The 16,513-nt window shown below is 49.8% G+C and overlaps 1 protein-coding gene across 2 annotated transcripts; it reads left to right on the top strand.

Annotated features, from left to right (window-relative positions):
* The first annotated feature begins 217 nt into the window (after window positions 1-217).
* Window positions 218-15,160, top strand: Pdcd6 (programmed cell death 6). Of its 2 annotated transcripts, none has more exons than XM_027943875.2 (6): window positions 218-383; window positions 1,031-1,092; window positions 4,743-4,787; window positions 7,159-7,311; window positions 11,847-11,956; window positions 14,600-15,160. In XM_027943875.2, exons 1-6 carry the CDS (start codon window positions 283-285, stop codon window positions 14,696-14,698), a joined length of 570 nt encoding a protein of 189 aa, XP_027799676.1. In that variant the 5' UTR covers window positions 218-282; the 3' UTR covers window positions 14,699-15,160. The 2 variants fall into 2 exon arrangements, with proteins under 2 accessions (XP_027799676.1, XP_027799675.1); XM_027943874.2 differs by having other exon boundaries at window positions 219-383; window positions 7,159-7,317.
* The last annotated feature ends 1,353 nt before the right edge of the window (window positions 15,161-16,513 follow it).

Raw genomic sequence — 16,513 nt, 5'->3', positions numbered from 1 at the left:
TATCAACGTGATGTCATCAACTCAACAGAAGCCCTTGGGCATCACTTCCCATCCCGGGTCCGAGCGCGCTCCGGAAGCCCGGGTCCGGCTGGGCGGACGCCCCGGCGTTGCCTGGCAACGGGGTCGCGAAGGATTGGTCGCGTTGGGACACAGGACCCGAGGAACGACACTTCCGGCACTCCCGGAAGTGTCGTGCGCGGCGTGGGCGCCAGGCTCCGCCCCCAGCAGAGGCGGAAGTGGAGCCGCCCGAGTCTTGCCGCGTTGCCGCGGGTTCCAGGGTCCATGGCCGCCTACTCCTATCGCCCTGGCCCGGGTTCCGGCCCGGGCCCAGCTGCGGGCGCGGCGTTGCCGGACCAGAGCTTCCTGTGGAACGTCTTCCAGAGGTGAGACGGGGCCGCCCGGGCTTCGTTCTTCAGCCTCCTCCCTCACCTTCCTCGCCCTCCTCCCTCGACCTACCCGGGCTCCTCTCCTGTCACCCCCTCCTCCTTCGCCTCCTCCCCGGCCCCGCTCCCTCCTCGCCCCTCCGGGTGCGCTGGGCCCGTCACGAGATGCAGAGCAGAGGGCGCAGGGCGGCTCCTGCTCGGTTCAAGGAAGGCAGTAACAGGCCAGACCCTGCGCTGTGGAAGAGGGTAGCAGCCCAGCAAGGGCAGGTAGACCTGCGTCCCTGGAGCAGGTGACGGTTGGCAGCGTCCTAAGTCCCAGCTGTCCTTTTGAACAAATGACCGTAATTCGAGTGACTCATTGCCTAGGAATGATTTGACTGCCCCAGAGAATCTTTCAGCGTTTGTGAAAGACAAACTGGTGCAGGTGTGAATTCAGACCCGGAGGCCTGACACTTAGGGTCTTGGGGAAAATTTCTTAATCCCCCGCGGGCATGTGGTATGTGACATTCTGACAGCCAAGTGAAAGGTCTACCTGAGGAATGTCCCAGAACTGATGTAAAGTAATGGGACAGATAGTTTGTTTCTGCCATATTTTGCTTTTCCTGCACATTTCATCACCAACTTTCCTGGTCTTCTTGATTTTGTAGAGTTGATAAAGACAGGAGTGGGGTGATATCGGACAGTGAGCTTCAGCAGGCGCTATCCAATGGTGAGTCGAAGCCTGATCCTCTCACAGTAAGCAATTTCCCTTCTGGAATTTATTTTTCCAAGTACAGAGGAGTCATTCAGACTAAATTACTATAACCTATACATGGAAGAGGTGTTTCTGACTTGCCGGTTGGTGGCTTCCTGGTTTTCATCACTGCTTCTGCTCCGCACACCATCGAGTTGATGCAGGGGAGCATAGAGACAGGGTTTCTGGAAACAGCAGCCAGGGTGTTGCTTCTGAGTGAGGGGTGGGAAGTGTAGCTTTGTGCAACAGAAATCCTTCAGGTGTCTTGAAGGTCCTTGAATGTTCTCAGAATCTTAGTGACTCCTCTGGAAAGGGTCATCGAGAGTACTAGGTAATTATTGAAGAATTTGGAGATGGTCTACATAGCACTGTTGCTTAGGAATTGCTGAAACTCTAGGCCCAAATTGGGAAGTGAAGAAATTGGAGGCATTGGCAGCAGAATCATGACAGATGTTCTTAACTGTGTGGGGAATACTATGCATTTAGGGGCTGGGAGGATGGTGGCCCTTGTATAGGGTGTGTTGGGAACTCTGTGGAGTCATTCTTGATGGCTGAAGTGTGGTAGCTTTGGAGGCATTTTTCTTTGTTAACTGCCTTTCATAATTCCTCAGATACGGCCAACTTTTCTGATTAATATAGTTAAGGCTTGCTGTTATGGTTTAGATTTGGAATGTCCCCCAAAAGCTCATGTGTTAGTGCAGCAAATGTTCAGAGGTGCAATGATTGGATCATGAAGGCTGTGACCTCATCAATGCATTAATCCATGTGATGAATTAATAATTGGAATGGATTCCTGGGTGATGGTAAAAACTATAGGCAGGTGGGGGTAGCTGAAGGAAATAGGGTGCTGGTGTTGTGCCCTTCCCCACATCTGTCCCTGACCCTTTCCTCTCTCTCTTTGCTTCCCCTCTGCTATGAGCTGAGCGGCTTTCCTCCACCATGCATTTTCACATGATACTCTGCCTCATCTCAGACCCATAGCAATGGAGTCAGTCAACCATGGATTATAAACCTCTGAAACTTTCAGCTAAAATAAACCTTTCCTCCCCTAAGTTGTTCTTCCTGGTAGGTGTTTTGGTCACTGGTAACTAACACACTTGTCTTTCCAGAGGCATATAATTTAAGCTGGGTAAAGGGACAGTTTTAAGGTGTGACAAAAATGTCAAAAGGTCTGGCTTTGTTAGTAGGAAGCACTTCAGTGTTGTAGTTGGTTGGATGAGGGAGTGGGCAACACTAGGCTGCTGGACACTGCCTGGCAGCATTGAGGAGAAGCTCTTGCCACTGGCATGTGTCCGGTATTTAGTGTTCATTTCTGAGAACATGGGTTTCAGCGTGACACACTTACCTCAGAATGGCAGATGCCATAGACACCATTCCCCTGCATCCAGCCTATGTGGACCTCAGGCACTAGGTTATCATTTCACACACGTTTATTTAGATTGTTTGGGCAGCCGGATTGCATTATCTCTGCCCTGACTATTGTGCTTATTGATTTTTCTCTTCTCTGGTCATCATTAACCCCTTTCAACTGTGTTTGATGTCTCCAGTGCTCCTTCTACTCTGAGGAGAAGCAAGGCAGGGTTACTACTAGAAAGGCCTCAAGAGCATCTGCTATCTAGCAGGCCACACTTTAGCACATCTTGGCCTCAGACTTTCCAAGTGAGGAATGGATGGTTTTCTTCACAACATGCTGTGCATGTGTGGTGGAAGGCCATATGAGCCCTATTGAGGCGTGCATCAGAGACGACACTTTTTGTGGCCTCTTTACCAGGACTGGTAAAGGTTTATGGTCTCTTTTGTGTCTCTTTGTTTGTCTGTTCCAGAATACTGACCAAGATACAAGATCACTTTAGATCTTGTGTCTTGTGTGAACCTTTCACAGGTGTTGTTCACCCTCACTAGCAGGACAGCCTGTCTACCCTGGAGGGCTCAGTTGGGCCCTGGTGCTGCCTGGATCCACATCCTGCTCTCCCTGTTTCAGTAGTGTGAAGTTGAACAAGTATTTAACCTGCCAGCGTCAGTGTCCTCACAGCCTCTGGGAGAGCAAATCGAGGAAATACAGTCAAAGTGCCTCCCTCATGCTTGGAGACAAGAGCCAGCTAGAGTGTCGATGGGTGCCACCGCAGGACAGTGGCTGTGTCTCTGCTGCCACTATTGGCTTAGGAGCCAGCTCCAGTGGTGATAGACAACAGAGCTGCTGCAAGGGCTACCGCAGGGAGGGCTGTGGCCATGGGGCATGCAGCAGCACAGAGCAGGTGTTCTCTGGCCCTGTGAAACAGCTTGCCGCAGACTGTCCTGAGGGTAGTATGTGTTTTTTATTTCCACATTATTTCTTGGGATAATGAGAAATGAATTTTTCTCAAGCCCATTTTTTTGTGCTTTTGAAGTAAGTTTGTCTTAATATGACATTGTTATAATTTGAAGGAGCACTTTTTAACTGCTTGAAAGAAAAAAAAAAAACTTACCTTCTTTTAAGGACATTTTACCAAATAGCTTTCTAGTTCATCCTAAGAGAATTGAGATAATTTAGACCATACAAGCAGCAATTTCCTATAGAATAATTATCCATTCACATCACCGTTCTTCTCCAACAGAGGTCCCATTTCATGGGTGATGGAACAGAGGTCTACCTGTGCTTTGATCCCTGGGTAGGTAGGGTCAGCTCAGCAGACAGGCTACCCATGTTCCTAAGAAGAGCCTGTTGGGTGACTGGCCCTCATCTGTCTCCTGGGAACTGAGCTCCTAGAATGTTTGGGAAGAGTGCTTTGTCTCGCCAAGATCTGTGAACTGAGCTGTGCCTCTTGGCCTGGGTGGTTTGTACCAGGTTGCGATTTGTGGCAAACACCTGCTTTTGTCTCTAGGCAAATGGAGCTCAGTGACTGGCCCCAGGTAAGCCCTGAACCCCCAGGAGTATGTTCTGTTCATGTTGAACAGAATTTTCATGTTTTTTACCACCAGTTTTTCTACTCAAATATTTACCCAAGGACCTTATTCTGTAACCCAATGTGTGGAGGCCTATTCATGTATTCAAATATATCTGATCTGGGTATAAAATTTTTTAATGGGATTTTCTCTTTTAGACTCATCCAGGATGGTCAGAATTAATTATTGTCGTATATTTAAGACAATCTCTTTGCAGACTTCCAAGTAGATCATAATGGAACTACTTGTTAATTCTGTCTCCTTGGAGAAAGATGAAGTGCCCTGGACAGTGTCCTTGACAGTGGCCCTGTGGCAGCTCTCACAGGTGCAGTTGAGCAGGCTCTGGCTAGACTCTGGAGGCTCACATCTGGTTTCCCATCCACTTTTCCCTTGCTGCTTTTACTGTGTCTCCTCTGCGTAAGAAGCTGTGACCATGTGTCTTGTCTTAGAGAGTTGGTCAGCTGTGTCTATGAGCCCCAGAAACACTCTCAGCCAGAACTTCAGAGAGTTAGCGTCCAGCTTGGTGGTCATAAATAGCTTGCATGTCTGGCAGGACATGGGATATTGCCCACTCAGGGCTTGGGCTCCTCCTAGTTGTGACAACGGGAAGATCTTATGGTGCTCCTGAAGCCAGGCTCCTGCTGAGAGCTTCTTTAGGGGTAGGGGGAAGGCACTGGTTTAATTGTTGCTATGTTTGTTTGCAGGCACATGGACCCCGTTTAACCCAGTGACTGTCAGGTCAATCATTTGTAAGTATTACAGACAAGCTCCCCTGGGAACTGCCTAGATAAGCTTGTGCTTTCTGGAGTCTACTCAGGAGGTGCTGGCCCTTGTATGCCACATCCTGCCTCTGGACTTCTCACCTCTGTGTATACAGCTTTCGCAGTTTTTGGTTTTAATTTACGGTTTAACTGGCATTTTCAATTTTTGAATTCTAAAAGTAGTATGTGTATAAAATTTTTAAAGTTATTGGGCTGGGGATGTGGCTCAAGCGGTAGCGCACTTGCCTGGCATGCGTGCAGCCCAGGTTCGATCCTCAGCACCACATACAAACAAAGATGTTGTGTCCACCGAAAAACTAAAAAATAAATAAAAATTCTCTCTCTCTCTCTTAAAAAAATTTAAAGTTATTATATAGTTAATTTTTTATTATAATGAATTTTTAAAGTTATTATATAGTTATTAATAGTTAATTTTGATAGTCTCTTATTGCTGGTTTTTATGATTCTCTCTTTTATTTCTTTGAATATTGTATGTTATGGTCTCTTACATTTTAAATAAATGTTTTTATTGGAGAATTAAGTATTTGCCAGGCATGGTAGCACACATCTATAACTCCAGCTGCTCAAGAGACTGAAGCAGGAGGATTGCAAGTTTTGAGGCCAGCCTGGACAAGTTTGCAAGACTTGGCTTAACTATAAAAAGGGTTGGGGGTGAAGCCCAGTGGTAGAATACTTACTTGGCATGCTCAAAGCCCTGGGTTCAGTCCCCAGCACTGTGAGAGGGGGTTACTTGTTAAACTTGTCTACTTCACCATGTGTTCCTGACACTCCTGAATCCTTGAGAAGGTGATCCATGTCTGACTGTTATTCCTGCTGAACCTCATGCATGGCTAATTTCCTTAGTATTTTAGTATTTTTATTTGCTTTGTGGGTTCGTATGTGGCTGAACTCAATGTGTGTAAACCAAGCTTGATCTGGGAATACATCCTCCAGAAAAAAATTCATATTTCTGCAGCCAGGGTGTGGGTTTCTCAGTTTGAGTCTCCCTTGCTACAGAAGTAGCAGGAACTTGAGCTCCAGATCCAAGAGGGAAGGGTTCACTGTCACACAGTCTCAGGGAAAGTTCACTGTTCCACCAGTTTCTGGAGAAGATTTCCTGTTCTGAGAGATGATTTTTTTCTCTATTCTACTCTTCCAAAGATGTAGTTCCCTTTCTGGTTGCCTTTGACATGGAACCTTGGGTCCTGTGCCTCTCCTTCTGGGTTCCTCTCTGTCTGTGAGCTTAGTGCTGTATTGCAGGGTGCGTGGTGTAAGCCACAGGCACTGCATCTTGCTGTGGGTAAAGACATTGAGGTAACGCACGGGTGTGCTGGCAGGGATGCAGCCTTCCGCACGAGGAGAGATGGCGATGGAGCAGGGATGGGCATGTGCACCTCCCTGCCAGAGGCCGGCCTGGAAGCTGCTATTCTGCTCAGCCTCCGCTGGGTGGCTTTCGTTGGCATTGCCAGGTACAGAAGCAGGCTGCAGTGGCACGCACCAGCATGTCGCTACCACACCTCTGTGCAGTCCACGCTTGAGGCGGTGATGTTGAAAACAGCCCATCGTTACAAACATGCTCCTGCGCTGTGTGGAGGAATCTGAATGCTCAGTCCTCACATGTTCTTTGATGATGGGATGTGCTACTGACCTGAATGGACTTCTATATGATCCCGGAGCATTCTTCCTATAGTCTGGCCTTAGTCTCCTAAAACAACAGGCAATTTTATCATCTTCTCTATAGCAGCACTTCAGACTGACTTGTTTTATTTGTTAGCCATTTTGCAGTAACATGTAATTGTATTCAATGATTCTTATTATCTGGACCTGGAATTACACTGATTTTTTTTTTTTAATGAAAAATGTGGACTTATTTTTTTAAAAAATTAAATCCTAATGGGAGAGTAGGCTAGGTCTCTTTTTAACTAGAATAGATTCCCCTTGTCCCTGGAGGACTGTTTCTAGCTCCTGAGGGGTGCAGAGTTCACCGTCTTTTGGGACTGGGAGTCAGGAGCAGGGGCTCTTGGACCGCTGCACCTTGGTGCCCTCAGGTGAGGCGAGCACAAGCAGAAAGTCTGCTTTCCAGAGCCTACTTCAGTGGAAAGTGTCGTTTTGACTTTTACTGTGATTCCACCCACTGTCTGCCACACAGCTGTGTCTGCGTATTATTATTCTGGGACCAGGGCTGGGTGACTGTCCCCTAGGCCTCCACCAGGCAGGGCCCCATTCAGCCAAGTCCTGTTTGTGAGCTAGCACACAGTGATCTGCAGGCTGGCCCCACGCTGGCGTTCTGAAGGACAGCTCAGAGACCTGCCTGACACTGTTCCTGTCTCAGCACTGATACTCTGTCCCTCTGCCGTAGCTATGTTTGACCGGGAGAACAAGGCTGGCGTGAACTTCAGCGAGTTCACAGGCGTGTGGAAGTACATCACAGACTGGCAGAATGTCTTCCGCACCTATGACAGGGACAACTCTGGAATGATCGACAAGAACGAGCTCAAGCAAGCACTCTCAGGTTTTGGTAATTCACTTGTCTTGATTGTGTAGCATATTTCATTTTGGAACCTAGGAGCCCCTGAATTTTATTTTACTTTGTTCAACTTACAGATTTTTAACCCAGTCCATGTGAAATTTCTGTTTATGTTACATTGTACAGTGTCATATTTTGATAGTATTTATTGTATATATTTGACGTGTAGTCTTTTGTTCAGTTTTTCATCCAAAATGAGATAAGGGCTATGCAAACCTTCAGTTTTTTTTCCTATGGGGTGATTTGATGAACAAAATTGAGAATGGGGCTTTTGAAACAATTTCAAGTGGAAGTGATAAAGTGGTGTGGGACAGTTTATGCTTCCTGATGCATCAAAACACACAGTGATAAAATGACCCTAAGAGGCAATTCTGTAAGTTATCAGCTCTAACTCTCAGTCCTTCCAAACTGTGCCTCAATGGAGAGTTAGAGCACATGCCCATTCTCAAACGCGCTGTGTGTCTATGTGGCATGTGTCCACATGTGCACACATGTTGTGTGCAGGTATGTGACAGCATGCCATGCTTCTCTTGAGTGTTCAGAGTACTTGTCCAGAGCTCACCCAAGGGTTCCAGAACTGATCTTGGGCCTGAAAGGAAGCTGCGATTTTTACTTACAAAGAAAACACCAAGCTGTTTGGGACCAGCCCACAGCTGCTCATAGTTCCACCTAGAATTATCTAGAGCAATTTTGCTTAGTGCTGTCATCATCTGGTCTGTGTTACCAAACTCTTCTGTGCTCACTTACAAGTGCTCTTTAGGAAAAATGTGAAAGATTAGACCACAGTCCACAGTGCTGTGCTGTTGGAGTCTTGTGATGCTCAAGTTCGGTATTTCCTGTGGTTGCTAACATAGCTCTTGCACCTCTCCCCACTTCTTCTCCCAGCATGTGGCTCATGGCCATCTCCTCCCCCTCTCCCTTCTCACCTCATGAACTTGTCCACAGGGCTGATTTTAGGAAAGATTGAGAACTCACGGGTTGTGAGGCAGGATTTGGACAGGACAGCTCTGGGTTAGAATTTGGGATACACACAATCTTGTTGCATCTTTGTGTGGGGGCCTGGTGAAGTCCTGGCTGGCCTGTCTCCTGGCGTGGTGGAAGAAGGGTCTCCAGGCAGAGTGGCCGCATGGCTTAGAGAGCGCCACTGAAGGCACAGGAGGCCCAGCACAGCCCAGTGGGGCAAGTGCCGTATGGCGCTGGGGACAAAGCTGGCCCATGTGCAGTCTCAGTACCACAGAATGTCAGCCTGCCCCACATCTAGAGGCCTTGGAGCTTGTGCTCAGCACAGTGACCACTGGGTCATTGGAACTCAGTGGAAAAATTGATGTGAATGGTGCTCCTCAGCCTCTCAGACTCGCTGTGACCTGTTCAAGCCAAGGATGCTTTAGAACCTCTGTTTCTGTAGTCGTGGTGAGGGTGTGGCTGGTCAGGAGCACAGGCTGCCTCAGAGGCAGACCCAGAGTCCTCTGGCTTCCCGGGTGCTTTCTGGAGGAGCAGTGTCTTGTGTAGTACCTTTCTGGTGGTCCTGCCAGATTTCTTCTTGAGTTTGGTTTCTGGTTTTCCAGGGTTGTCCCCCCTTGTCTTCCATGAAAAGGAACATGGTCATCTTGTTTGCACAAGTCTGAGGCTCGTGTCCCCTGCATCCCTCGTTCTGCAGCTGGAGTAGGTGGATACCTGCCTAGGAGGTCAGTTACTTTGGAAGATTTTTGGTTGTAACTGTTAAGATTTGGCCTTAGAAGCAAAAATTCCTGCTCTGTTTTGACTCCTGAGAATGGGTGTGTTGCTCTCAGGTAACAGAGCAGCTCAACAGTGGGCGTCTCAGACCAGCCCAGGTGGCATTGTGTGACTCTGGTAGGACCACTCAGTGGATCTGATGACCCTTTCACTGTGTATTTAAACTTGTTAACATGGCCAGGTGTGGGCGTGACACCTTCCCCAGCGTGGCTGCTGGCAGGCTCTTCAGGTACAACGTGGTTGTTGCTGACTTGAAGTTTGGCTTACCTACATGAAGCTGTCCCTTCTGGTGGGCAGTGCATTCAGAACCCCTGCTCCCCCAGGATTCCCCTGGGCTCCCCTCCCCCACCCTGCCTCTGGCAACTTCTGCAGTTCAGTTTTTTATAATGAAAACTGTGGAAGTATAATCCACCTCCACTTTTCCGTCACTCATTTTCAGTCTTTTCTCTACATTTGCTCCTCCCCTTTGTGGCTAAAGCTTTCTGAGCAAGTTCGAGGCTCGTGTCCCATGCATCCCTCGTTCTGCAGCTGGAGTAGGTGGATACCTGCCTAGGAGGTCAGTGTGAGCAGTGCATCTTACGAGGTTAACAGCGTTTTTACGACCGTTGTGCCTGACCAGCAGCCCCATCTCCTTTCTCATGGCGTCGTCTGGTTGGTGCCATACTGGCCACCGATGGTTTAACTTTCCTCCTATTTCCTTGTCCACTGGTGATCACTGCTGTCTGTCCAGTTTCTCCCAGGTCATGTTGTGACTGCAGTGCTGCCGTGCTATTCCTGGTGGTGGGGCTGATGATGGGCAGGGGACTCTGGACTGGTGCTGACCATCTGACCCACAGGCTGCATGGCCTGGACCAGGAGTGTCCCCTGGGCAATTTCTGGTGGTATCTTCCTCATGTTAGTTCCTGGGTTGCTGCATCACCAATGGCTATTTGGAAGTAGACACAGGAGGCGTATTCCTATCCCCTCTCCAGGAGGCCACTATTGCCTTGGGGGCTCTAGGAGAGTGGGCTTGGCAGAGGTGAGAAGGACTGCCTCACTCAGACCCCGCAGCCCCTGCTTCACCTGGTCTGTCCAGAGAGGGTCCACACTTCCCAGTGGTGTGCCCCACTGGTATGGAATTGTCCTCCTGCTGCTTCTCACAGGCTGGGAGGCCTCAGGTGACCTTGCCCTTTTGGGTAGGGGCAGCTTAGCTGGAACCGGAATGGATGATGTATGTTGCAGTCAGAGCTGTTTGGTTCAAGAGCAGTGTTTCCAGAGTCAGCCCTCATCCTGTGGAGAGAAGGTACTCCCCAGGTGGGCAGCTGGGTCTGCAAGGTGGCCCTTGCCCCCACGTCTTGCTGGCCAGGCCTGACTGGGTGGTGGCCATGTGCAGAGTGCCTCCTGGCTCCCACACAACCAGGTTTGTCCTCCAGTTGAGCCTTTTTTCCTGGTCATTCTGTTCATTGCTTGCTCTTCCCATCTTTCTCTGTTCTTGCTTTCCCTGCAAGAGTGCCAGAGACCTGGAGTTGATTCCAGGATCTGTGGAGTTGTTTCTGGAAATTCAGTGTTCAGACTGCAAATTCTGTATCTTTGTTCCCATCTTATTGGCCTTCCCCAGCCCTGGCAGGAAATCAGCAATGGCTCTTGTCACCCCATCCACACCGTGGATCTGCAGTGCCCTGTGGCCGTGTTCCGGGCTCCATCCTCATCAGGTCAGGGCTCAGCCAGGGGTGCTGCCTCACCTGCCAGGTAATTGATAGGTGTAAGGAGATGAGTGCAACTGTTCCCTACTTGCTCTCTTTCTGATGACAGTTGGGGGTCCCACTCAACCTGCAGGGACTCATTTAGTGGTACTGTACTTAAATCCCAGCTCCCCCTGAGTGCTCTGGAAGGTACTATGAACATGTTTGTGTGTTTTGAGTCTTTATAGTGAAATGATGAATAAGTGTTCATACAGGTAATTAACTGTGAGATTCAATCAGACAATAGGTGTGCATATCCTTGCAAAGACCCCAACAAGACTGAAAACCGGTAAAAATATATTGGCACCTGGATCTTGTCTCCTGAATCAGTAAGGATACCATGGCCACACAGGTAGTGGGGGGTGAGGGAAGGAATCAGGTGAGCTGCAGGTAGTAGGGGGTGAAGAAGGAAGCATGTGAGCTGTGTCCTCCTGTGCCTCCGTCTACATCTGGTTCCTCCGCTTTCCTTCAGACCCTCTCTCCACTGGAGACCTTCTCCAAACATGCTCAGTAAATTGGAGAGGAATCAGGGCTCAGTGACCCTGGGGATTTTGAAATTGGTGAGGCCGACTTTCCTTGTGTCCTCAGTTCCCTGATGTCGTGTGCCCTGTCATTCCCCTTTCCTCATGTCTTCATTTGTTTCACTGGAACCCTCTGTGGTATTTTAGCTCTCGGAGCGCTCTCTGGTAATAAGCAGCCAGGGCAGCACGTCCTTCGGGGCTTCGATAGATTGGCAGACTAGTGAGGTGCTCCAGGGGCTCGGGTTGCCATGCCTGGCTGCCCTGTGGGGAGGGTGCAGTTAGCCAGCAGATGCTTGTGCTCAGGAGAGCAATAGGTTGTCCTACAGGGAGAGGGCACTGGTCTCTAGGTAAGTCACATCGTAGTCCTGGAAACTAAACGTGTTTTGGAATGATTGGTCAGGCAGTGTCTTTCCACTCTCAGGGTGCATTGAATGGAGTGGCAGTTTTTGCTGTGGGGAGGCTGGCGAGTAGGCAGGGGGCATGAGCATTGGTGCATTCCTCCTACCTCGTCTGCCCATCTTGACTCTGACTTTTCCTCTCCCAGGCTACCGGCTCTCTGACCAGTTCCACGACATCCTCATTCGGAAATTTGACAGACAAGGACGAGGGCAGATTGCCTTTGATGACTTCATCCAGGGCTGCATTGTCTTGCAGGTGACAGAGTGGCTCTGTGGGGGCTGGGCAGGAGCAGGGAAGGGTTCACACCAGAGCAGGATACCTGGCCTTCCATGAAATGTATAAGGCATGTATAGGAGTTTCTTTTTGCCTTTTTGTTTTGGGGTTTTTTTTAATTTATTTTAAAAGCATCATATTTATTTATAGTAGTTGGGTTCATTTTGACAAAATCACGCATGCATGGAATTTGATGAACTCCATTTCAGTCCTCTTTCCCTCTTCCCCCAGTTGGAGTCCAGACTGAGGGCACTCCTTGCTGACTCTGGAATCATTGAGAGACATTGATGGCATTGGGTTTTTAGACATAATGTAGAATTTTGGTAATTGTTCTTAATTTTTTTTCCCATTAAATGATAGATCAGTTAAAGTGTGTTGCCTTTGGTCAGCTAAGCGCAGCCTCCAGGTTCTTTAACAGGTTCTCACTGAGGGTCGGAGAAAGGTCTGCCGGCTCTCATGCCTCTGATCTTGGAGGGGGAAAGCCTTGCCTTTGCCTGCTACTCAGTGTTCCCTGATGTTGGGTTGTGCTTCCCATGTCCTCTGAACATCCAAGAAAGAGGTGCAATGTGAGCTGTCCTTTGGACTCTCTGAAGTGCTATGGGGTCAGGGTTTTAATTTGTTCTGTAAGTCAACATCTGGCCCTTCTGCTGCCTTGGTGAAGGTCTCCTTTGGGTTCTCAGCAACAGGGGTCCCGCTAGGACCCCGGCCCACTAGGAGTTCTCTGCCCCCAGACCCGTGTCCTGTAGCTCTGGGGGATGTTGTCAGTTCTGGGTCAACACTCACCGTGGAATGTTAGAAGGGGAGAATCTAAAAGCAAAAGCCATGTCCCATAAGTAAAAATTTTATCAGAATGATTTCCTTCATCTGCTTTTTTTTTTTTAAAGGCTTTTGAGGGCTGGGGATATAGCACAGTGGTGGAGTGCTTGCCCAGCATGCATAAGGCCCTGGGTTTTATCCTCAGCACTGCAAAAAAAAGAGTTTTTTGAAAATTAATTTAAAAAAAAAAATACAACATGAAAACTTATAGAAATCTTAGAAAAATACAAATAAAATTAAAAGGAAAATTACCTGTGTTCTTTGCATTTTGTTTTGTTGGGCGGTGCTGGGATGGAACCCAGGGCCTGAAACATGCTAGACAGACAGGTGCTCTGCCTCTCAGCTACAGGCCCAGGCTTCCCATTGTTCAGTCAGAGTTAGCTGTTGCTGGTGTTCTCTTGTACTGACAAACATCACTAAACAGAGAGACATGTTCTGAGCAATACACCATTGGAGGGCAGAGCCTGCTGCACGCCTAGGCTAGGTAGGTTAGCCACTGTGGCAGTCAGCTTTCTTTTATGTAACAAATATCTGAGATAAACCCACTTAAGAGGAAAGGTTTGTTTTTGCTTACAGTTTTGGAGGACTCAGGCCTTGTCTGCTTGTCTCTGTGGCTTTTGGGACTATGGGGAGGCAAGAGTGCATGGCAGAGGAATTATCTTGTGATGGCTGTGAAGCGAATGCAAGGGAAGGCAGGACTGGTATCCCCATGTCCCCTGCAAGGGGACACCCCAATCAGCCCATTTCCTCCCACTGGGCCCTATCTCCTGAAGGTTCCATCACCTCCCCATCTGGCCATGCCTGGGGGTCAAGCCTTCAACGCATGGACTTTTGTGAGACACTGGGTCCAAATTGTACCTGTTACCAACTCGGAGGACTGGCAGGAAGACCACAAGTTCAAGGCCAGCCTGGCAACTTAGCAAGGCCCGGTCTCAAAATAAAATAAGGACTGGGGCATGCTTCGCATTAGAGCACTCGCCTAGCATGTGTGCGGCCCTGGGTTCAGTTCTTAGGGCCACAGAACAGAAAAGAACCAAAGCAGCGTGGCCCTGGCCACATGTTGCACACTGTTGACTGGAGCCACCTGGTAGTGCATGACTGTCGCTTGTGTTGTGCTAGTAGTTCTCACATAGGAACTCGCAGTTGGTGTCCTGGAGATAGGACTGGCAGGCGTGGCTGACCCTCAGGGTGCTGGGGTTGTCAGGTTCTTTTGTCATACAGAATTCCCTTGTGCCTGTTTGTCCTGTCCTTGCATTCTTTAGAGTGTGTCGGGGCTGCTGAGTCCACCTCTGGAGTGGCACTCTCAGCCTGTCTTCAGGGTTGAGCCGTTGTCCCTCTGCTTCTGGCTGGCCTGGGCCCTCGGGCTGTTGGAGGGCAGGGGCAAGTCAAGCAGAAGATGGGGGGGCTAGAGGGGCTGGCCCTCCCCTGCTGGGCTTGGTTTCCAGGGTAGGAGCCCGTGTTAGGACTGTCTTCCCTGGCCCAGTTCACCACCAAGATGCGCCCTCGGGAGGAGCCACCCATGGGGATGCTTCTGAACTTTGATCAGCCCATGACCCAGAATGGGAGGAAGTACCCATTTGGAGTCTAGTGGGGCCAGGCCTGCGCTACCCTTCATCCCATGTCCTCAGGCTCCACTGCCCCGTAGACAGTGCTGAGACTGCTTCCACCTGTGCCTCTGGCATGGGTGTCCATCACCCATGTCCCTCTCAGGGATGAGGGACATGTGATTCTGAGGTTGTGTTTCTAGATGTCCCATTTTGTCCTTCTGTTCAGCACACACCAAGCTCTAAATGCCTGTTCTTTTCCCAGAGGTTGACGGACATATTCAGACGTTACGACACGGATCAAGATGGCTGGATTCAGGTGTCCTATGAGCAGTATCTCTCCATGGTCTTCAGCATTGTATAATGCACGCCTCGTGGACAGCAGCACATCATACGAGAAAAGACTGAAAATGCCAAATTCCTTCCCTGTAACAAATGGGGACCCAGATGCAGTTAGATGCTGTTCTTCCGTCGGATCTTGTGTGGTTAACACTTGGGGACCTGGCTGTACATATGTGGATGAGCTGACTAGGGCTTTGCAGTCGTAGCAGCCGCCATGTCAACCTAAGAAACACTGGGTTTGCTGGCCTGCTAATTGTGCCATGAGGCGAAACCTAATAATGGTTCAGGTATTCTGCTCCCAAAATGCATCATGTGCTTTCCTCGATCTCCAGTTCTGTAGTGGAAATGCTTTTATCAGCCAATAGAATTTTTAAGTGAAATGGAACTTGCACCGAGGCTTTCACGTGCCTTACTTTTCTAAAAGGAGTTTATTGTGTTCATGGGAACAGGCAACACAAGCAATAAAGTAAAGGTACACACTCGAGGCCTACTTGTAGCTCCTCATCAAACAGGGAAGAAATGTGCCCACTTCCCCAGCATCCATCATCTTAGACACACGTGCCTGAAGCTGCATCTGATGGGACCAGCAGGACAGGCATGAGACAGGGAGACGAGGTGTCCCACAGAGGTGAGGCCACTCCCAGCGGCCCCATGCCAACTGGAGGGCTTGGGCCCTTCACCTGTGAGCTTTGCATGAAGGAGATGGGTGGTGTAGTCAGACCTGTGGGGAGGACGTGAGGACATTTGGATTCTTGTGGGTGCCACCGATGAGAAACTGGGTGTCCATGGGGTCCACTGGGGCCTGTGCTGGCCTAGGATGGGACCTGGAGGGTGAGGGTTTCTTGTCTGGTATCTAGTTGTTGGGATCATTAGGGGCTGTGGTGGCAGAGTGGCATTGTAGATGTCACTAGCCAAGGGGCCTGTGGGGCTTTATGTGACTCCATTGTGGGGTTTCCTGGGGATCATGAAAATTTCTACTCACATCCATGATGGTTGCCTCCTGGACGTTGACAAGCTGTGACCGAGACCAGCAGCTGACCCCACCCCCGTCCAGTGAGGTCCACTTTCACACCTCAGACCCACGAGTTCAGTGTGCATTGCCCGCTTCTTCGTTTCATGGGCACCTGACTGCCATCTAGTTAAAGCCCCAGTCTCTGCACTTCCTCCAGGGTCCCAGCCCTACTGCCTTGCTGCTGGAGGAGCCTGTGGAGGGTGCTCCCTCCTCGTCTCAGCCCCACAGGCCCCATGATCAGCCTACTCGGCCTCATCTCCCTGCCCTTATGCCTGGGTACACCTCCACCGCACACCTGAGAGTCCCTGTGCTGCACACCTGAGAATGCAACACTACTTTCAGGAATTCACAATGGCTGGGGTAGAATGTTCAGCCAGTGGAGATGGTGGCCAGTGGCCTGGGGACTGAGGTGGGGCATCCACCACTGTTCCCTGGAAGTCCTGGGAAGGCAGGGGCTTACAGAGCCTACCTGAAGTGCAGTAGGGCCCCCAGCCCCACCCACCCTCTGCATACCCCTGAGCAGGCTCCTGGTGGGGTCTGAGCAGTAAGAACCAGGACACCTGGGAAATGCACCCAGTAAAATGCATCGCTGGCCGCCTCCCGCAGCACCCTCACAGCCAGTGGGACACCTACGGCCTTGGGCCACGTGGGGGCAGTATGGTCATGCCACAGAGGACCTGTCAGCTGCTGGGAGGGTGTTCACAGCAGCTGCAGAGGCTGAGGGCTGTTAGCATCCCCCAGTGCCGGGGTGGCTATGGGATGTGGCCAGGACGCTCTAGGCAGCTCGCTCTCCTGTTGTCCACTCAACTGGTCGTCAGGATGGAG

Source organism: Marmota flaviventris, chromosome 5 (genome assembly GCF_047511675.1).
Source record: "Marmota flaviventris isolate mMarFla1 chromosome 5, mMarFla1.hap1, whole genome shotgun sequence".
Lineage (NCBI taxonomy): Eukaryota > Metazoa > Chordata > Mammalia > Rodentia > Sciuridae > Marmota > Marmota flaviventris.
This window is presented reverse-complemented; position numbering and strand designations above follow the sequence as displayed.